This window comes from Microtus ochrogaster, chromosome 7 (assembly GCF_000317375.1).
Source record: "Microtus ochrogaster isolate Prairie Vole_2 chromosome 7, MicOch1.0, whole genome shotgun sequence".
In the NCBI taxonomy this organism is placed as follows: domain Eukaryota; kingdom Metazoa; phylum Chordata; class Mammalia; order Rodentia; family Cricetidae; genus Microtus; species Microtus ochrogaster.
In genome coordinates this window covers 7,303,241-7,325,839 of record NC_022014.1, presented here as the reverse complement: position 1 = coordinate 7,325,839, position 22,599 = coordinate 7,303,241, and the positions used below count along the sequence as shown (strand labels likewise).

The window sequence follows — 22,599 nt, the reverse complement described above, 5'->3', positions numbered from 1 at the left end:
TGGGTTAGTCCAGGTGCGAGAGTTAGCCGAGAAAATGGCTAGAGCTAAAGAGTCAAGCAGTGTTTAAATGAATACAGTTTGTGTGTTGTTATTTCAGGCATAAGCTAGCCGGGGAGGCGGCCGGAGTGGCGGGAAGCAGCCCGCCGCTCGTATTACTACATTCTACCTTGTTTGAGACAAGGTCTCTTTTTGTTCCCTGTTGTGTCTGCCAGGCAGGCTGGCTTCAGGTTCTAAGCATTCTCCTGTCTCCACATCATATCATGGAATGCTGGATTGCAGACATGCATTGTCATGTCTAGTTTTACATGGGTTTGGAAGATCAGACCTCAGGTACTCACTTCCACAGCAAGTACGTCACTCACCAAACTGTCTCCTCAGCCTTCTGCTGTGCCTTTTATCCAGTGAACCCCAATGCTAGGATCCTGTTGATGGTTTTATGGTTAAGTCAAAGAGAACACTCCCAATACTGGCACAGGATTATTTATTTATTTATTTATTTATTTATTTATTTATTTATTTATTTTTTGGTTTTTCGAGACAGGGTTTCTCTGTGGCTTTGGAGCCTGTCCTGGAGCTAGCTCTTGTAGCCCAGGCTGGTCTCGAACTCACAGAGATCCGCCTGCCTCTGCCTCCCGAGTGCTGGGATTAAAGGCGTGCGCCACCATCGCCCGGCAATTATTTATTAATTCATTTATTTACTTAGGTTTTATTCAAACATTTATTCATTTTCAAAGATTTGGGGGTGTGTACGTGTGTGTGTGTGTGTGTGTGTGTGTGTGTGTGTGTGTGTGTGTGTGTGTGCAGTGCCTATGGAGGCAAGAAGAGGGTGTCAGATCTTTTGGAGCTGGAGGTACAGGTAATTTGTAAGATGACTGACTGATTGACGTCGATTCTGGGAATTGAACTGGGGTTCGCTGCATGAATATGTACTTTTAACTGCTGAGCCATCTCTCCTAGCCAAATTTGGTCTTGCTTTGTTTTTGTTTGAGATGGGTCTTCTGCATCCCATGCCAGCTACTGGTGAAGGATGACCTTGAACTCTTGACTTTCCTGCCTCCCACCCCTTAGGTGCTGAATTACTAGTATGAATCACCACACCTGGCTGTGAATGATTAATTGAAAAGTTGCAAATATTGGGCTGTATGCCCTTTCAAATATGGCTAAGTTAATTTTCTTAATCAACTACCCCCAAATTAAGTGTCTTTTGTTTCAAAAATCATACTAAACAAGGATGCCTAAACACTTCCTGGTAAAGATAAAGATATTCTAATTTTTAACCAGTCCAGTCAAGGACCCAAGAGCCCACACTTAAGATTTGACATTGTACCTTGGCCACTTAAAAACTGGGTGACCTTGGACAACTTACTTCTCTGCACATCTGTTGTCACTGCAAAGAAAAAGAAGAGCCCAGCAATTTCAGCCTTTCAGTCTTGAAAACCGAATTAAATTGGAAAATATTTATAAAAGCATTGGTGAGTATGAAATAATATGTGTTTAAATAAATATACCAAGCTAGGTGTCAAAGTTTGAAAGATAAGCAGACAGTGATGGCATTTGAAAACTTATGGAAGAAAAACAAGGTACAAAACATCCCGAGAATTGCTCACAAAGCTGCCTATGCTTCTCTTCCTTAGGACAGTGGTACCGTAAAAAGAAACGTCATTGCCCAGTACTGACGGACTTACCAGTGACTAAATCATGACTTGGGGAGAGGACGGACCAAAACAAGTACCTCAGTGACAACGAAGCACATCTTATTTGTGTGAAAGTGTTCAAAGCCAACAGCTGTGCCAGTTTTAATGCCAGTCTGTAAGAAAATGGGAAGCTTCATGTACTGCCTGGGAGAATCCAGAGAAGATTTTTAAAAATCTAATCCCTGGGATTTTATGCCCTCTGAGCTAGCTTGAGTCTATAAACCATCCTCACCCTGATAGTGCCTAGGGCATTGTTATTCAACAATAAATACACAAATACACACACATATATATGTCCACACACAAATATTTACTATCTACCTATAAATGTCATCACACTTTTGGAAACTGGATATACTTTTATTTTTCCATCACTGTTTGAAGAGTCTCCTCTGGCCTCCATTAGACCTAGCCTTAAGATGACTCCCTGCCGATAAATACTAGTGAACTAACTACTATTCATTCCCCACTCTGGCTTCAAACTTAACTCCTCGGCGACATGATTGTCGCCAACATCCAATGGACTCTGTTCACATCTGTGACATCAAAGCCTTTGGACATCATAAGCAAGGGAGAAACGGGAGCCCTTCATCACCTAGTGGTTATGCAAGCACCTAACCAGAAAGAACACTTTGAAATTTTTATGGAGCAGGAAAAATTGGAAGCATACTAATCTAGGCAGTGAAATTGGGCTTTTTGTCATGTTTAATTGCTTGAATTCATAACCTAGTTCTACTGAATCAAAAGCAAGTTGTTCCTGCTGACGTTAGCTGTTTGGTCCTTTTGGGCACACGAGCACACAGATAATCCCCACAACTTCTCACATCAACTTCATATCAGTTAAAAAAATAATGCACCCTAAAAACGTTTGCAATATTGGCATTATTGAATAACTTAATTTGCAAGAGTTTTCAATCCAAGTTCTGCATGGGAATGCTGACTTCTAAAGGGTTGTTTGCCTTGGTGTGTGGAAGCTGAGGCATGCTCTCATCGTTACAGATTGGGATTCTAGGTGGTTCTATGTGATTTAATTTAAATGCACGCTGGCAAGTTTCCTTCGTCCTATTCGCTACTGTTTACTATTGCTTATAATACATGAGAATGTTCTGTAGAGCACGAAAATGAGAAGAAGCAGGACAAACCCACACACCCATAAACACATAAAAGGCCCCAGTGAGTCCTCGTGTTCCTAAGCTTCTCCTAAGAAGCAAAATTAAGTCTCGTGTATAAAACAACAACCAAGCAACCACCTAGAAGGGACCCTACCATCTTTTCCATATTCACTTTAATATTCATCAGAAAACCAGCACAAGATGAATTAAGGTCTAAAGAGGTATAAATGGATCATATTCTTTCTGCTCCCCAACACCTCACAGATCCCCCCACCTCCCAACCTGCTGAAATTCCTGGTTTTTTTACTTTAAAAGCATCTCATCCAAAGACTTTTGGGATAACATTAACATTAAACATGCAAAATTCAGACTACAAGAGCTAAAAGTGAAGTCAATAACACAATATTTTATTGTGTTGTATTATTGTTATGTGTACGCGCAAACACACACACACACACACACACACACAAATGTATGGAGAACAGAACACAACTTTCAGGAGTCAGTTCTCTCCTTCCTTCCACCATGCGGGTCCGGGAATTGAACTCAGGTCGTGAGACTTGGTGGCAAGGTCCTTTATGCAACGAGCCATCTCCGAATAACAAACCTTTGTTAATATAAAGCACATTTTCTTACTCGGCACATCACTTCTGACTTCTTAGCTCAGACACCCCGTATATAAGCCCTGGATCAGTTCAGCTGAACAACATGAACTCTTGCATAGACATGCTGGTGTTCTAAGATTGCATTTTTTCCAGCCATATTTTCTTTTCTCAAGCAAAGACAATAAATGGATGAAGGATGTCTGAAAATATGCTAAGGAATTCCATGTATCTCATGTGCTATAAAACATGACGCTACTGTAACCACCACTGAGAGGTAAGCAACTGTTAAAGCATGCTATTTCCCTCATATCCCCTTTAACTTCTGTATCATTCTCCTGGGGAGAAAGAGAAGGCTCCAGAGCTCACGGTGGGGAGGGTGGTAGCCAGCTAGTCCTCTGGAAGAGTCTACAGAACACAACTGACTTTGGTTACACATCATCATCATCATCGTCGTTGTACTTAAACCTGCTCCTGGGTCCATGCTGACAGTTACATCTAAAATGCCCCCCCCAGAAATATGCAGATACAGAGCTGAAAAAATAAAAGTTTGGATACAGAGTAGCCGCTGCCAAACTACACTTATCTCAGTCAAGTCCTAAGAGGCAAAGAACCCTCCCCAGTCAGCTAGTCAGCTATCAGTTCTTACAGGGGTGTTTTATTTTTCTTCCAGATTCAGGGCCAGAGAAAATTCAGAGTAAAGTTTGCATGTTCACATTCTGTAAGAATACAGAGGGTGTCTGATGTTAAATAACGCTTGTTTGCGAGCAAAGGGTTCCAGGGCAAAAGTCCCTTTGTCGTCACTGGGTACTAAGCATTTTCTACACTGACATATAGCAGAAGCAACCTGAAACACTTCCTGAAAAAAGTAAATAAATAAAGACAGCCAAATGCAAAGAGACACATGTGTGAAGAGAGGAGGGAGGCTGAGGCGGGAGGAGACCCTCCCGTTTCCTAAGTCTTGACTGAAGCAATTTAGTCTTCCTAGACTCTGGCATGGTCCTGTTCAGGTCATAGGGATGGAGGGGTCCGAGAAGTGCAGAACAGGTTTCTTAGAGGACACCATACCTGCAGCAGAGCATCTCTGCCCAGACTTGTGGCAAACAACCATGGCTGGTTTAGGTGACCGGCCTGAAAACAACGCTCTACCAACACAATCACTGCCGACCTCCAACACAACTCACTCCACTCCACAGATGCTCTCGCCCTCCGAGTGAGCTTACATGTGGGTCATAAGTGTGAGAATCTGAGAATGACTTGGAAGCCTGGGAGCCAAGCCATTTACTACATAGCTGCGTAGGATGCTCACACGACTATTTGTTTGACTTCTCCAGCATAGGCTCCACTCGTACCTGTAAGGCTAAAACGCAAACCACACAGTGAGTGAATTCTGAGTCAGCTGATGACAGCAGAAGTCACCCTCCACAGATGATATGATCATTTTTACTAATGGGGTGCTGCCACGAAACTTTGGGTCCAGGATCCTGATTGGATCTGTCTGAAGTAGGAAACAGAAAAACCCAGTTCTCTTGTCAAAAGAAATACGCAGAAGCCTCAATTTCACGTATCACCTGGAGGTAATGGCAGAAAGGATGGGCTCTAGTCTTTCCAGGTGCTGATTCTGTTCTAAGGAGTGATGTGTACAACCCTGCACATGCTCCCTCCTTGGCTCTCAGTAAAGATGTTTCTTCCACGAGATAGCACAGCCCAGGGTTTGTGTGTTCAAGAGAAAGCATACGTTCAATATTGTTCATGAAATGCCTCTTCCACAGGTATCTAAAATCAAGAATGGTGGAAGAGCACGATGCGTGCATGATGGGCAGGGTCGACCTGTCTCCGGCGACATGCAATGTCTCTGCACACGCACGCACAGGCGCGTGCCAACTTTCCCAACGCGCGGCCCATCTGCCCATTCATTCCGCCCCCCCCCCCTATCTTCTTTGCAAAGCACTACGTACTGCTTTCAAAAAAAAAAAGAAAAGAAACCAGAAAACAAAACAAACAGAAAAAAAAAAAACAGCCCTAGCCTGCGTATCTTCTAACACTAGTCCTTTATAAACGCTTATTCATCTCTGGGAATAAAGTTCAAAGGAGCCAATGGCTATTAACAGGGAAGTTTCCAGCGAACTTCCAGTTGGTAAAGCGAATAAATTTATTCTCCGGTTCCGAGCCGGTTTAAGGTACTGAGGGGACCCTCTGGGAGCCCAGGGCGAATCCAGATCGTATCCCACAGGACTCCGGAGCTGAACTTACCTACAGCGTGTAATTCACTTGCTGCACACACATCTGCGTCCTGCCATTGCCTCTCAAGGCTCCCTGGGCTCCATCCACCTCCAGGTCCGGATTCTGATCCACAGCCCCAGAGGCGCACACGCCCGCCCGACACCTTCTCTGCGCTAACGTTGGACAGCGGCTGGCGGCGGCTCGTCTGCCACAGGCGGCCCCGAATGTCAATTCGCACACTCCTCCCCCTGCCGCCCGCCCCCGTCCCTGTGCGCCCTCCTCCTGAGCATCCGTCCAGCGGGCTCGGGATGCTCGGATGCTGGTGCCAGCGCTGCCTTCCCTCCCTCCCATTCAGTCCCTGGCTCCCCCTCCCACAGTGTCTCCGAGCCTCCCTAGCTTGCCTTACCTGAAGGGCATCTCCCACGACTGCAATTAGCTGCCAGGATTTCATCGCCTGCTGCAAAAGCGCCTCCTGCTCCCTCTCATGCTAGCTCGCTTTGGGAGAAACGCGAGGCGGGAGAAGTGCCCGGGCAGCAGCAGCGAATGGTACCCACGTGCTAGCAATGTCAATGATTCCAGCTCTCTCTGCTGGGCTTGGCCGTGCCTTCACCGGCCGGCCAGGCTGTTTTGCTCCAGCCACCAGCAGGTGTTCAAGGCTTCCCGAACAAGAGAAAAGGCCAGAGATTGAGCAGGCAGGCGGCATAAGAGTGAGCGCTCGGTGCAGGGAGGTAATCAAAGCGCCAGGGGCACACAAAGACAAACCCACCGCCTTGCAGCGCTGACAGTCAAACGATGGACAATCTTACTGGACGCCTGGTTTTTATTTTAATTTTTGCAGAATCTAGCAACTGAGGGAAGAAGTGCGTGCCACCCTCTTTTCCCAAGCACTTGGAAAGTGTATAACTGATGGCGAATCTTGCCTCCCCCGCCCCCTTTTCCAGCATGTGTCTCTTCCCTTGTTCTTTCGAGCATTAAATATGTACCACATGACAGAATAGGGCACCTTGCACGGTCCCCAGAGTCCTCACTTGACAACCAATTTTAACTCAGGAGCAATGAGATGTCCACGGCAGGATATCAGCACAGGCAATTACTTAAGCTACTCCCCGCATTATTCGCAATGTTCGTGGCCGGTATTTATGACTTCCAATAGGCGACTTCATGGAAGAATTCCGGGGAGGCTGGGAGACCCCTTACCTCACTGCACTACAGCTGATGACCTGCCCCCATTTCCCCCAAGAGGCAGCCGTACCCCGTTAGGAGGTTGACTCCTTGGCACCTCAAATCTCCCAGCTCTCGTGCTCAATGAGAAAGCACTGAACTTTGCTCTTGCTTTGAAGGGCTGAAAAACGTTCGGTGGAAGTTCAAAAACTCAGCTTTGGAATGGATTTGCCTGAGTACCATCAGCAGCCAGGCAAATGTCCTATTCCGTCCCCCCCAAAGCCTTCGCAGATCCCTCTCCCACACTGTGTGTGTGTGGGGGGGGGGTATTATCAGCTAAGCATCAATTAGGTCTGAGTGGCACTTGTTTTAACCTTCTCCTACCTGACAAAGATGCTCTGTGTAGAAACTAAACCTTCATTTGTTTGTAGAAGCAGGCCTTTTTTGATGCAAAACAATTTATTCTCTCTCTTTCTTACTGTGGGAACTACATAATACACTCACTAGAATGCCCTTGCTTCTTCAAGTGTGTGTGAGCTGGATATTACAACTCCACATAAACGAAAGCTGAACATATCACACATATGTGTACATTTACCTGTAGAAATATCTGTGTGATGTGCTTAGTTTTTGTATATAAATGATATATATGATATCACACATACACACACATATATGTAATATATGTTTTATGTTTGTGAAGGATGAAGTGTTCACTGCCCCATCTTCTTTATTATTTGAAGACCCAACACACAGTGAATAACACTTTTCTACATTGGAAACAAATTTTAGAAAACTCGGTACATCTCTCTAGTGTTTACTTTCACATTTATTGCGGCTCCATGCCGAGGCCATATTTCCAGAATTGCTGGGATGTGCCAAGTCCTTACATAATCATCACCTGTCTCTGTCACCTCAGGAAGTAAATGACAAGGGATTGTCTCCTTTCGCTGGAATGTGTTTTGATATGGCATTAAGACGGTGTTCTCAGTTTGTTTGTGGTCTTTATAGGAGTCCTGTGTGTCTCCTGTGCTTGCCTTTCCTAGGAACAGGAACACTTAAGGGGGCCGAAGAAGACGCCAGGTAAAAACTGCTTCCCAAGGATGCCGTGATACCTAGCAAACTCCAGTTCATTCCACATGGTTTTGTGGTTCCTGAGCTGACCCAGAACTCATACTATGGCTGGGGATGACACTGAACTTGCTATTCATCCACCCCTACTTAGCCAATGCTGGGATTGCGAGCATGCTGAGTTTTTGCAGTCCTGAGACTCAAACCCACAGCTTCATATGTGGTCCACAAGCACTTTACCAACCGAGCCACATCTGCAGATCCAAAGGCGGCTTCTAACCTGTATCACACCCCGGATGCCTTTCTCAACAGAATCAAGGGGGAAGGAAGAAAGGTGTTTAGACTTCGGCTGGCTGACGCCCTGTAAGAGCACTGAGATCCATGACTACAAAGTATTATCACAGCACAAACTTCATTCTCAGTGGGATAATTTGATTCACAAATCAGTTCACAAAAGCAAGGTTATTCGAAGTGAAATGTAGAACGGGTGGCCGGTGGGGAGACAGTGAATCCTAATTACAGTCTCATTGTCCCTGTGTTCTAGGGCACATATGGCTATTTAATCACTGAGTGTGACAACCTTGGCAGATGTTGCCAGACCTGGTTATTGATATAAATTGCTATTCTCGTGTGGAAATGGCACAACAAAGAGTTAAAACAGTGTCTGCATTCATCCGCAGGGAAATGGGGGTCTCCACAAGCATCTGGAACTACAAGACAAGATGCTACTGGGACAAGGTTGATGCTTTCCTCATACTCCACACGGAAAGGATGGGAGGGACAGATAGCCCTCTAAGAACGGGAGACGAACATCCCGAACACACTCCACATGCACTGGATCGTTGCTGGGAAAGCATGCGCACCCAGCAAGCAGATTCATATTTAACACATAGCCTACAAACATACTCAAAAGGTCTATCCGACTAGGTGGTGCATGTCTGTCTGCAAGCATCCAGACTAGCCTCAGCTCCACATGGGGCAACAAAGGAGGATTCTATTCCATATAAGATGTTTTTGTGAGGTGCTGCCATGAAATCCAGGGATGTGTATATACTAGGTCAAGGGCTCCACCCCCTGACCTACATACCTAGCTAGCACCCTGGTTTCCATGTTTGGTGTCTAAGTATGTAGTCAGATCTTTTTCTTCAGGACCACCAGCTCACTAATAATGACAGAGAGACTATATTAATTATGAAAGTTCAGCGGGTAGCTTAAGCTTATTTCCAATCTAGCTCTTAGAACTTAAATTAACCCAAATCTTTTAATCTATGTTCAATTATGTGACTCGGTTGCCTTTTCTCCATCCATGTAGCTTACTTTCCATCTGCTGGTGACTCTGCTCTTCTTCCTAGAGCTGAAAATCCTGCCTAGATATTGACTATTCAGACTTTTATTAAACCAATCAGAGCGATAACTTTCCACCATTCATGAGAGAAGGAAACGTCATCAGCTGAATGTCCATTGAATTAGAAAAAACCAGTATATCCTAACCTGGCATACTATAGAGCAGTAGAAACAAGAGGCAAACCCATCATTTCTACATACACATCACCTGTGGAGTTAAAGGGCTGAAGAATACTGTCCTGGCGAGTTATGTTAACATGGCACAAGCCAGAGTTTTCTAAAAGCAGGGAATTTTAGGTGAGAAAATATCTCTGTAAGATCCGGCTGTAGGGCATTTCCTTAACTAGTGGTTGATGGAGGACAGCACAGCCCATTGTGGTTGGTGCCATCCCTGGGCTGATGGTCCTGGGTTATATAAGAAAGTAGGCTGAGCAAGCTGTGTAAGCAAATCCGTAAGCAGCATCCTCCCTGACCTCTGGATCTGCTCCTGCCTTTAGGTTCCTGCCAGTGGTTCCGACTCTCACTGCTCTTGATGATGAACTGTTAAATGTTTCCGTGGGTGAAGCAAACCCTCTGCTACCCAAGTTGCTTTGGTCATGCTGTTTCATCACAGCAATAGTAATGCTAACTAAGACAAACACACACACACACACACACACACACACACATTAGGTAAATAATGATAATAATAGTGAGCTAGAGCTGCAGGTTAAGAATGGGGCCTGGTTTCTGAAGCCTCTCTTCACAACCATTCTGTAAGTGTGCACGTTCCAAGCTAACTGAGGCTGACAAGAACAAGTCTCAAAATAAAAGATAAAAAGGTGTCAGAACATAGTTCAGAGGTAGATCATTGTCTAGAATGTGTGAGGCCCCATGTCTAACCCCATCACTGCAACAACCAAATAAATAAAAATTGTTATAAATGATGGACGTTGGAAATGGACAGCTCTTTCTCCCTCTACAAGAGCATTTGGTTCTGGAGATATGGTTCAGTTGACAGAGTGCTCACCTTCTGCATGGTGCATAAGGCTTGTGTTTGACCTCCAGCATAGCATCAACCAGGCACGGGGGCACTGGGGAGGTGGAGGAAGGAGAAACACAAGGTCATCTTCAGGTCCAAGGGGAGCTTTAGAACAACCGATGCTACATGAGATTCTACATGTGTGCATATCCACCTCCCAACTCTCTCTCCCTCACATACATTTGTATGTATAAGTATGTATATGATGGTGGGGAGGGAAACATAAATCAAATAAAAATGAAAGCCAAGGATATGACTCAATGGTAGAGTGCTTATCTATAGAATGTGTGAGCCCCTAAGTTCAATCCTGTGGTACTGACATGGGGGGGATAGGAATCTTTATACTGATTTATAATGATCTTATCCTTCATCTTCTTCTGTGGAAGCTGTGGTAGGGACCTGCTGAAATAGGCCCCACCCTACAGAAATACCGCTCCTTTACTAGTTTGAAAATATTTCCCACACAAAAGCACAAAACAACCCCCATCTAGGAATAAAACAAAACACCGAACACTAAAATTCCATAGCAACCACACTGTAACTTCACAGGATGAGAACAGTGGGGCCTAATGCTGCTCTTTGTCCTGCTACCTCATAATCACCTCCCATTGAGAAGGGCAAGCTTGATGAGGCAGTTTGCGGTGGGAGAGTGTTCAGTTCAGGTGGGGCTTGTTCCTATAACCCTACCTGGGGACTCTTACTCTTGGTCAGTGCCAAATGATCACAGTTACTTATAGACATATACACGAATCACCTGCGACTATTTCTAAAGCCTTGTTTTCATCAATGTGTGTGTGTCTGTCTATGTCAGTGTACACATGTGTGGGCAAGCACCGGGAGAGGCCAGAGCAGCATACCCTGGAGTTAGAGCTGCAGGTGCCTGGGAGCTGCTCATCCTCGTTGCTGCAAACAGAGCTCGGATCCTATGGGAGAATGTCAAGGACTCGTAACTGCTGAGCCATCTTCTCAGCCACACCAGTGTGTATTTAAAACAGTTCTCTACAGAATGGTTTGCCTTAACACTACAAATAAGGGCCAGTGAGGAGTCCTTTTTACAAAGCCAGATTTGGCTTCTCTGGAAAGTTCTGCCTGCCCCCTCAGCAAGCACCAGCACAGAAAGCCTCCTCCTTGCGTGAGTGTGACCCAGTGGCACCATGGTGAGGAATGTTTCTCTAGGCGCTGCCACAAACAAGCATTGCATTCAATATCATTTCAATGATCGTATGGTCAGGACCAGGGAGAAGGCTCAGCACATAAAGTGCACAGTACGCATGCACGAGGCCTAAGTAAAAGCACCCAAAATCATGCACAAAGCTGGGTGAGGAGAGGCACAGCCGTAATCACAGTGCTGAGGAGGCAGAAACAGGGATTCCTGGGGTTCACTGGGCAGCGACCCTAGCCACCAAATCTCTGAGCAACAAGTTCAGTGAGAGACCTTGTCTCAAAAAAATAAAAGCAAAAGAAGGCTCAGTGCTCAAGAGGTCTTCCTGCTCCTGCAGAGGAAGCCTGTTCATTGCCAGCGTCCACAGCAGGAGGCCCTCATCCACCTGTAATTCTGCTTCCAGGAGACCTCCTCCTCCTTCTGGCCTGTCGGAGCTCCTGAACGCACAGTGCACATGCATGCTTAAAAATCAAATAAATCCTTAGAATAATAAAAAAAATTAAACGGAAAGTGAGCGCTACATTCTTGCCCCCCTTCCTTTGGAAGCATGTGGGTATACTCATGTTTACACAGACACATACATAACAACACAGATACACATGTACAAGAACAGAATACTAACTATAAGACCAACGAATACTTATTATTTACTGTGGAATGTTTATAAAATGTGAAAAAGCACAAGAGAAAGCTATTCGTTATTCATAATTATATTCACACCACAGAAAACATGTAAGGCTTTACTGCAAATCCATCCACTTGATGGTATTTTCCATGACTTACAGAATGAAAATGCCATCAACACACAAATGGCATTTTACCATATAAACTACCCATTATCTCCTGTGCTTTGCAATAACATACCAGGGATGTTTGTGGCTGCACCATAAATTAACAGGTTGCATCATTCATGTTGCCATCCTACTTTAAGAAGAAACAATTTCTTCTTGCACTGCACTAAATAATGCCACAGTGAAGATCTTTCTCTGCCTGCGGTTCCAGGAGCACGCCTCTCTTCACATGTCCAGGAGAACTCCAACAAGTGAGGCTGATTCAACACAGGCTCTGTTTGTAGAGCGGAGATCTCATATCCCGAGCTGGGGACACCGCTCAGTGAGTAAAGCACATTTTGTGCAAGTGTGGGGAGCTGAGTTCAAGTCCCCAGGATGCAAATACAAATCCAACGTAATATTCTAACACTTGTTGAGAGGCAAGAAAGACGGAAAATAAAGACTCTCTGGAAGCCTGCAGACTAGCTAGCCTGTGGGGCAAATAAGTAACCTGTCTCAGGCAATCGAAGACTGACATATGAATACACACACACACACTCACACACACACACACACACACACACCTCAAATACTAGAAGCCTACACTCCTCCATACTCATGCAAGAGTATAAAAGATACTCCATCTTACCCTGGGTGTTATTTTTCCAAACCTTCCTTCTTGGAATAGCTGTCTCTTGGCTGGGCCCCTCTCATGAGATGAGCCATGGAGAAACATGATTGTGCTTTTCCACAATGTCTGAATTTATCAAATAGCAGTAAAATCACAAGGTTTAACAGGTTTCAGTTTGCCAGCTCCTCCTGCCTGCTCTGGTCATCTGGCTGAGGGGACGTAGATTCTTGCATTTTAGTGTCAATTACTAATATTAAACACGTTGAAGGGGCTGCGATGGAGTTCCACAGGTTTCCGGAGTGGCCCGAGGGAGAGTCTGCACCGACAAGATAACAAACTAGACCCGCGCTGGGAGGGAGCTGCTGGTGGGGCAGATGGAGTCAGGATTTGTGAGCCAAGCTGCAGAAGTTCATGTGCAAAAACAGTTGCCTTGGGTCCGAGAATAGAAGACAGCAAGCTCAGGACCAGACCCATTTGGTAAATAGGTAGGCAGGCAGGCTGGCGAGTCTAACATCAGGAGACCAAGCCCAGCTGAAGCCCCGGAGGCATCTGGGAAGTCCTCCACCTGTCGGTCCCTAAAACACCAAGCATCAGATGAGAGGTTGGTGTGTTAGGTGTCTGTCACTGGATAGGGAGCAGGCAAGGGAGCTTCACCCTTCCCTTCGTTTGCTGTGTAGGCTAAGTTCTTGGACCTGTTTTTCTGCAACACGCCCATGAGCTTCTACAGTTTCAATTCACCTCAACAAAGAAGGGTTACCAGAAATAAGCCAAACGTCAGTCTGTTCTGGAGAGGTGGTGCCTGGACAGATGGTGCAGTTTCTGGGTCCACCCAGGGCTGTGATCATCTTACCTCAAAAATTTCACAGCTCCCTGTAAAAGGGAGGACTCCTAGGGGAGGCCACAGCCCGAAAGAAACCGGTTTCCTATGCTACAAAGTACCTTCCAGGAAGACACAGCCTCGGCTCAGCGTTTGCCTCCTGCTGGCCTCCACACCACAGCAGACTGAGTTAGCCCAGAGGAGCGCAATCCCTTTGGAAAGCAAAGGAGGTAATGGGAAGAGATTTAAATCTAAGCTTACTTAACCTAAGTGGCTAGTGGCTGCCCATTTTGTTTTAATTGCCTTTTAAACTAAAATCAATGTTAAATTACCTGAACAACACACCCCACACAACCACACAAGGAGAATTCTTCAAGTGCCTCCTCAGAGTCTGTCTGAGTGACAGGGAGAGCCATCTCTCTGCCTTGCACAGCAAGGCCTTTGAAATATGGAGTCTGACTGAAAGGTTCCAAGGGCAGCCTGCCAGCCCTGGGATGAGCTGAGTCTCTTGACACAGGGACAGAGTCCGTGCTCGGAGGGCAGTCTGGAAGTTAGCAAGTGGAGGGTGGCACCTGGTCCGCTTTGCCTCCTTGCATTTTGCCCACCCTTCCTTCCTTCCTTGCCTTCCTTCCGTCCTCCCCACCTCTTTCCTTTCTTCCTCTCTCCCCCTTTGTATTACTTTTTGTGCTCTGATAAAACACCATGACCCAAAACAACTCATGGAAAAAAGAGTTCATTTTTGGATTATGGTTCTAGAGGAGGACTCCATCATGGGTGGGGGGCATGGCAGCAGGTGGCCACAGCTAGAAGCTGAGAGATCCCCTCTCCAACCACACACACAAAGCACAGAGCGCAAACTGGAAGTGGGGTGAGACTCTCCACACTCAAAGCACACCTCGGTGGTGTATGTCCTTAGCAAAGCTTCACCTTCTCAAGTTCTAGAATGTCCCAAAGCAACAGAATCAATCAGGGACCTAGTATTCAAATAGGTGAGGGTGTGGGAGACATTTCTGATTCAAACCAATACACTCTCCCAGTCCTTCCTTCCTGGCTCTTGGCCTCTTTATGTTTCTTTCTCGTTCATCCTTCTTCTTCCCTTCCTTTCTTTCTCTTCCTCACCTACCTACCTTCCTTCTTTCATTCCTTCCTCCCTTCCACCCCCTCTCTTCCTCCTTCTGCTTTTCCTTTCACTAGAAACTGGCTATCTTAATAGACACTGGAGCCCTTCTCTGAAAAGTGACCTCTGACCTGTAGCTTGCACCGTCCACTCAGGAAGCATTCCAGGAAGCCAGGCTAGTCAGGACGCGTCTTCCAGCACCTGGTCCCAGAAAGGCCACACACATCTCTAGCAGGACACCAGCTGGGATTGGTGAGTAACTGACAGCACCTCCAATGTTCCTTCCCACTATCAACTTGCACGGAAACAGAGAAATCCTAACATTCTATAGGGCCCCGCACTGTTCGTTCTGCCATGAGCAACCTCCATTTGGGGGTTGGGTGAAGGACAGAGTCGGGAAAGCAGCAACAGGAAAGGGGCAGAGGCCAGCCACCTCCCACCAGGGTATCCAGAAGCCTTCCATTGTTTCCTACCACTAAGGGTCCCACTATGAGTCCCCACCAAAACACAAGCAGAACCTTTTGGATCACTGCCACAGCGAGCTCTGATGCCATCAACTTTCCTTGTTTACAGTTAGCCCATTTTTCTCTGTTCCCACAGTTATTGCTTCTGGTTTGGTTCTGTCTTAACTAAACAGAATGGGCAATCCATGACCCAAACAGAGCTCATGACCAAAAATAAGAAAGACATTACTGACTTTTGTAACCATTGTGGGGAAACTAAGTCATGATACAATGGAGAGAAAATGGAGACACAAGCCTAAGAGATGATTCTGGAGGTCCCAGTGGCAGGGGCAGCACCTGTATTAAAGATGCAAGGCTGATTGACGGGTTATACCTGCTGTGGTTGCTGAGAACTTAAAATCCAGCAGATTATTTGGGGTCCCCTTTACCCCCTTATAATCATTCGTTGCCCATCTAAGTCCATTCCCTTTGGTGTGAGAACTGTCTTTACATCAACACGTTGTTAGCATCTATTACTGCATAGATCTGTTCCTTGTTTCTGTTTTGCTAGAACGGAGCAGATATCATCTCTCCCACATCATGGCCACAGAAGGCAGGCATGTGCTCTGCCAATCAGTTGCCTCAAGGAAGAGGCAAGGTCAAGAATGGCCAGAAAACAAAATAACCGGAAGGTGGTGGCGCACGCCTTTAATCCCAGCACTCAGGAGGCAGAGGCAGGTAGATCTCTGTGAGTTCGAGGCCAGCCTGGTCTACAAGAGCTAGTTCCAGGACAGGAACCAAAAAGCTATGGAGAAACCCTGTCTTGAAAATCAAAAAAAAAAAAAAAGGCCCTTAGGTAGAGAGATGTAGTGCGAGTTAAGGTCCTTGAACACTGAAGCTGCAAGAGAAACATTCTCGGGTATCATAAGGACCTTGTGGCTCGGGCCTGGAGATACAGAAAGGTACATACATGATGACACTCATTTTTTGCAGTTTTTACAGGTTACAATACAGCTGTGCAAAGCAGGGGAAAGTCATGGAGATTTCCCTCTCGGTTCATGCGTTCTTCCTATTACACGTAAGCAGAATTCCCTTAGGAGGACATTACACAGTCATGAAAAAGATGGTCAATCACCCTTTGCCCAAGCGCCCTTCCCTGTAAGGTGTCAGGAGTATGTCACCATGTGAAAGACACAACAGGATGCTGTTTGACTCCTGGTCCGGTGACTTGATTGCCTCTGAGCTGTGCGCAGGAGTGGACATGTTGAGTGTTTCCGCGTGTCCTTCACTGAGGGTTACAAAATGGAATGCTTGCCATGCACGAAGGCCATGAAGGAGCTCATTTCATGTCAGACATGTCTACTGTAGAGATGTCAGCCACATCCCTATGCCCTGCAGAGTTTTAGGAAGGCTGTCCCTCTTATATCCTCCCTCAATCAAGCACTGCCCAGCAATCACATGTATAGTTTAGCTGGAACCTCTCCCAAAGGTGTCAAATTTGGAGAGAGACAGGGTGATGAGTTTGAACAGCTGGACTTAGAAGACCTGAGGGATCTTATGATGTCACCTGTAGGCTGGGGAGACGGTGCAGTTGATATAGTTGGTAAAATGCTAGCTCCACAAGCATGAACACCTGAGTTGATTCTCACAACCCATGTCGGAAAAGTCAGGCATTGTGGCACACGTATAGACCCCGTGATGGGGAGGTGCAGACAGGCGAATCCCTGGGACTCCCTGGCCAGCCAGTCCAAACAAATTGGAGAGTTCCACGTGAGTGAGAGACTGTCTCAACACACGATGGGAAGAGAGACTGAGAAAGACATCTGAGGTTGACCTCAGGCATCTACATGCCTACAGGAACATACGCATAGGCAGCCCCTCCAAGCATGTACACGAATACGGGAACAAACTAAACTAAATCAATGATCAAGGTGACTATAGAGAGGGGGAGAGAGGCGTCTGGAATGGAAAGGAGAAGGAGAGACTAGGGAAGAACCTATTGGCCCCGGAGAAAGACAGATTTGAACACATTGCTTCCTTGACTGGTCTCCTGTGGTTTGAATGAGAAATGGTCCCACAGGCCCTTGGTTTGATCACTTGGTCCACTGCAGCCAGTGCTGTTTAGGAAGTAGAGCCTCACTTGAGGAGATGGGTGCCCTGGGAGCCCAGCCTTGGGCTGTCATAGCCAGGCCTCACTTTTTTCCCCTTTGCTTCCTGACTGCATCTATTTCCTCTGGCTTCTGCTGACATGCCTTACCCGTCATGCCTGCCTGTATCCTTTCTTAAACTGGTAAGTACAAGCAATCCTTCCTTCTGCACGTTGCTGCCTGTCAGCCGTTTGCTCACAAAAGTGATAAAGGAACTCTATGTGGTCCTCCTTAGCTCCAGGCTCCTTCCCCAACCAGACATGCTTCCAAGTCAAGCCAGCTTCCTGACATGTCACAGTCACATTCCCCACACCAGCCACAACTACCACACACAGCTGAGACCATTGAGAACATAGCCAACCTACGTTCTACGAAAGTGTCTCAGGACTTTTGCCTCGCAGACAAAGTACCCCTTGTTAGGATGAATGAGCCACTTCCCTGTTGCCCAAAACCCTTGGTTTTCTTTTCCTATTTTCGTGTGTGTGTGTGTGTGTGTGTGTGTGTGTGGTGGATGTGCACATATGTTTGTATGTATGTGTGAGCATATGGATGCTCCAAGTTGGTGTTAAGAATAATCCTTTCAGGCTCATCCCCCTTATTCATAGAGATAGGGTCCCTCAGCCACGCCCAGCATTCACTGATGCAGCCAGTCTCTCTAGATAGCTTGCTCCTGAGATCTATGTCTCCACCAATGGCAGTATGAATTACAGGATGGCCCCTGTGCCCTGCTAGCATGTAGGGTTGGTTTCTGGGGATCCAAGTCCCAGTCTTCATATTTGTATGCATGGAGCCATCTCCTCAGCTCAAATCTCAGAGTCTTTCAGGGCTCATGACCAGCTGTTAGGCTGCTCAGCACTAAGAAAATACAGATTTTCCAGCCATAGGATTATCCTGAATTTCTTTATTTGTTTGTTTGTTTGTCATTCATTCATTCCTTTCACCGGAAGCCTAGGGATGTATTCTGACAAGAAACACAGAATGACGGATGTATTCATTCTTTTGACATCATCTATGTGAATAGCTGCTGGAAACACCGAACCCTTGTTAGGTTAACAATTCTAAAGATAATCACAGCAAGAAAAGAACAAAGATGATTATAACATAAACTAGTATTGTAATTGCCTCCATAAGTGGCAGAGAACGGCTGACCCCATATGCTATCTGGGATGGGATAGTCAGAGTAAATTTTCAGAGAATGCAAAAGGCGGTAAAGAGCCCGCTGGATTCTAACGTATGCATTGGGGCTTGTCCAGCATTCCTCCACATAGCCAAGAGAAAGGAGATTCCAATGATGGGAAATAGTTTGTAAGAAGATACAAACACATAGCTTCATCAACTGATTGTAGGACAGAAGCTGGGGAGCCTCAGGGTCCCCCTTGTCTTAGCTTCCCCTGGGCTGGGATTCAAGTCAGGCACCACCATGATCTGCTGTTTTATTCATGGGTTCTGGGGTTTGAATGTAGATCCTCATGGTTGCTTGACCAGGTCACTGCCAGTTAGGCTTCCTAACCAGCCCTGGCGCCTGAGTCTAAGCACACAAATCTTTTCATTCATGTGACCCCAGCATAGTTACAGTAGGGATTAACCTGGTGATGCAGGGGAATAATTTTGCCTTCTTCTCTTCCATTCAAGTTATCAATAAATCATTCTTAACTTAAAATGTATTAAATAAATAATTTCAGAATCTAATCATCTATTTTCCCAGAAATGGTTTAAACGAAAATGAAGAAATTATTTTACCAATTATTATTTTTAAAATAACCTGCAGTAGAGGACCTAGTAGCAAGGCACTCAGAGCAAATGGGCTTCTAGGATTCTCAAGCACGCTAACGGCTCTGCAGAGAGGACCTAGAGATTCCATTCAACACCCTTCCGTCAACCGCCCAATGTCCCTGGGGGAGGGGCAGACATAAATAAGTTCTTTAATGTTTTCTGTTTTCTCAACTATAAAATGTGCTCTTCTCAGAAGAGGAACATGAAAAATGTTAAGAAGGACTCTGACTCTAAGTTTGTTTGTTTGTTGTTGCATTGAATTACATGTGTCCCTGTGCATCTGAGCTGGAGCGTGTGCATGAGCGCAGCTGTCCATGGAGGCCAGAAGAGGGCATCAGATGCCCAGGAGTTGGAGTTACTGGCAATTGTGAGTTGAGAGTAAACTCAGGTCCTCTGCCAAAACAGTACACATTCTTAACTACCGAGCCATCTCTTCAGCCCCTAGGATTTCTGTTTTTCCTTTTTGATCATATTCTATTTTCTTCAGATTTTATCACGTGTCTAGCCTGCAATTTGTGGACAAATGTATCCTAGGATAGCTATGAATGTGGCCCGACACCTTTGTAGACCACAACATCCCATATCATAGTCTCAAAACGTTAGACAGCCATTTCAGACGAAGGGAAGACACCTTCAGACTTAAGAACATTTTTAAAAAGAAAAATAGAAAGTGGTGTTTTAATGTATTGTTTGTTTGTAAGAAGTGGTGTTTTAATTTACTGTTTTTAGGAAGTAGTGTTTTAATTTACTGTTTGCCATATTCTATACTAATTACTACTCACAGAAGATGAGATCCACATATTATCTGGAGAGATTCTGCAGCCATAGAGAGAAAAATCTACAGTGGAGAGGCCAGGTTGGGCCTCTCAGGGTCTCTCTTAAACTTTATGTGCATCTGTGCTTGTCACTTTTGGTTTCATTGTGGCTTCGGGTTTTTGTTGAGTTCTCTCTCTTTCTTTCTTTCTTTCTTTCTTTCTTTCTTTCTTTCTTTCTTTCTGTCTTTCTTTCTTCTTTCCTTTCTCTCTCTCTCTCTCTCTCTCTCTCTCTCTCTCTCTCTCTCTCTCTCTCTTTTCTAAGGGCCAAACTCTGATCCTTGGGCCTCCTGGCACTCACTGTACTGCTGAACTAAGTCCTCAACCCTTATTATCTGTTAACAAGAGCAGGACACCTTCTCACTACAGCTTGTGCTTCAGGAAGCAAGCTCTCTCACCCTTCAGCTAAGGACTCCTGACCCAGCAGGGAGGTCAACTCCAGATGCACATTCTGCACGTTGGAGAGTGCAGCTTCTCTTAACTGCCCAGACAGACATATCTATGTGTCCTTATTTAGCTCTGAAAGGAAGAAGCAGCTTTCTTCCAGGAATGAACCACCTGGAAGATTATCCAATCCCAATTAGTTAGCTCTAAATGCATGTATATATGAACAAGAGTAAATGAACTCAGTAGGATGTGTATGTATAGATAGATAGATAGATAGATAGATAGATAGATAGATAGATAGATAGATAGATAGATATACATATATAGTGTGTATGTATATATATAAGCACAATAATAGTTAAAGAAGAAGTCTTGAATTTGAGAGAAAGTAGTGGGCATGAGAGGAGTTGAAGGTGTGAGAAATAGAGGTTGAAATGACACAAATATATTACTCAGACACAAAATTCCTAAAAAATAAGGAAATTTAAAAAAATATGAAGCTAGAAATACCCGCAACACTAATGAGAATAGGTGTAGAGCAGGATAATTCTGATTATGTTACTACCGTTTCCACTCATTAGTCCATTGAATCCATATCAATTTCATTTAGTTGTATTAGCATAATTAATGAACACACTAATCCAATTTAACTTTACTAAATTTTATTATATTGAATATAATTTGTACTAATAATTAAGTTATAAGAATGATTATAATAAACTTCATTTAATGATAGTAAGGTCACTACGCCACAGGAATAATAATTCCCAGTTAAGGACCTTCTGTTTCTTTGTCCTTCTGTACAAGGAAATCTAAGTCAATTTTAATTTTTTTTTCTTCGCTTATTCTGTAGTCTAGTTGGGACATTCTAGGAATTAAAGTGCAGGGAACAATCAGCCCCTGCTTGAACTCTGTAGTGAACACTTCTGCCCATTCTTCTTCCCCATCCTTTGTGACCTCGGAGTTCTTTCATGGAACTGGAAAAGTGGAGGAGGAAGACTATGTTCAGTCCCCAGAGACAGGGCAGCCACCCACTCAAGTTTAGACAGACTGAAGTCTGAATTCTGGCCCTGGAAAGTTCCAAGAACTTCTGTGAGTTATGTAAATCCTCCAGAACATCTGTTTCCTCCCCGATAGAAGGGGCTTAGTAGCAGCTAGTTCAGAAGTGGCTTACAGGATTGTGAAGCTAAGTAACATATGTCACTTGGGGTATGGCAGACATTTGGAAATGTACAGAAGACCGGCTGATGAGTCCACGGTGTACTTGAGAAGACAGTACCCAATGATGGTTCTGAAGCTTCCGCCTCTTTGGGTGGTTAGGTGCACGATGAACCCGAAAGTTTAAAAGCAGTGGTTCCCACAAAAGCACACAGTTTCTAGCCTCTCTGTTATGTAATGGTGAATCCAACCAAAGTCTGGCCCTGATGGAGAGAGTCAGCAAACTCCTTTTTCTGGGAAGGGCAGACAGTAAATGTTTTCCGCATTCAAGGCCACATGTCTTACAACAGCCAGTCAATGCCAGCCTTACTGCAGAAGCAATAGCAGAAAGCGTGGCCACAAATACACACAGTCATGTACCCAGTCATTTATAGACACCTCTCAGTGGGACAACTCCTGACCGAGTGGACCCTCGGAGGTAGGTGAAGGGATTGCCTTGTCACTCGTTAAGTGCGGTTAGGATTTGTAAGCACCAGAAGGGCACTGTCCAACCAATGAGCCTTTCTTTCCAAAAGAGATGTGAAACAAAAGCCAGCTGGTGAGGATGGAGCCTAAGGCACCGACCTTCTTAATTCCTTTCTGTGCAGTCAGCATTTACTAGAATGGCATCCTCAGCCACAGGGTTTGAGAGGCATGCTCCGGAGGGTAACCAGGATCATGGGCAACAGCCTATAGGGTTTGGGGAGTCAATGCAACCTCATTGGCTAATGAATCCAGAAAGGACAACCCAGTCTCTGGCACTGGCCTTTTTCTTTGCACATCCTCGAATTGTAAACCACACTGAATAAGTACAAGGTGCCCAGAGAAACCAAGTTGGTAAGCACCGGGAAGCTTCAGCCCTAGGTGCTAGCTTTCATTGGGCTGCAAGGTGCTGTATAGACTATCAGAGGAGAAAAGCAATCATCAGTCTTGGCCAGTTGTGAACCCTGCGAGCGACAAAAGAGATTCACCTCAGAGAGAAACAGAGACCTGGTCAAGGCGCAAAGAATGAGTAACTGCAGAGCGTTCCGTCCTGACCTGGGACATCTGTAGCGTACCTGCTCCTGCAGAGGTCCTGACCTGGGACATCTGTAGCGTACCTGCTCCTGCAGAGG

At 45.3% G+C, this 22,599-nt stretch overlaps 1 protein-coding gene across 9 annotated transcripts in view; it reads right to left on the bottom strand.

Moving 5' to 3' along the window:
- The window catches only part of Rbfox1 (RNA binding fox-1 homolog 1), a 1,689,477-nt gene that overhangs the window by 1,089,386 nt on the left and 577,492 nt on the right, over window positions 1-22,599 (bottom strand). Inside the window, exon 1 of one of the 9 annotated variants that reach the window (XM_026780380.1) lies at window positions 6,038-6,232. The exons of 2 other annotated variants lie outside the window; for them this stretch is intronic. In XM_026780380.1, coding sequence (XP_026636181.1) covers window positions 6,038-6,082 — 45 coding nt within the window. In that variant the 5' untranslated portion in view covers window positions 6,083-6,232. Of the gene's footprint in view, window positions 1-5,661; window positions 5,828-6,037; window positions 6,233-22,599 lie in introns of those variants that run through there. 6 more of the 9 variants (XM_026780391.1, XM_026780379.1, XM_026780386.1 and 3 more) reach the window with 6 other exon arrangements.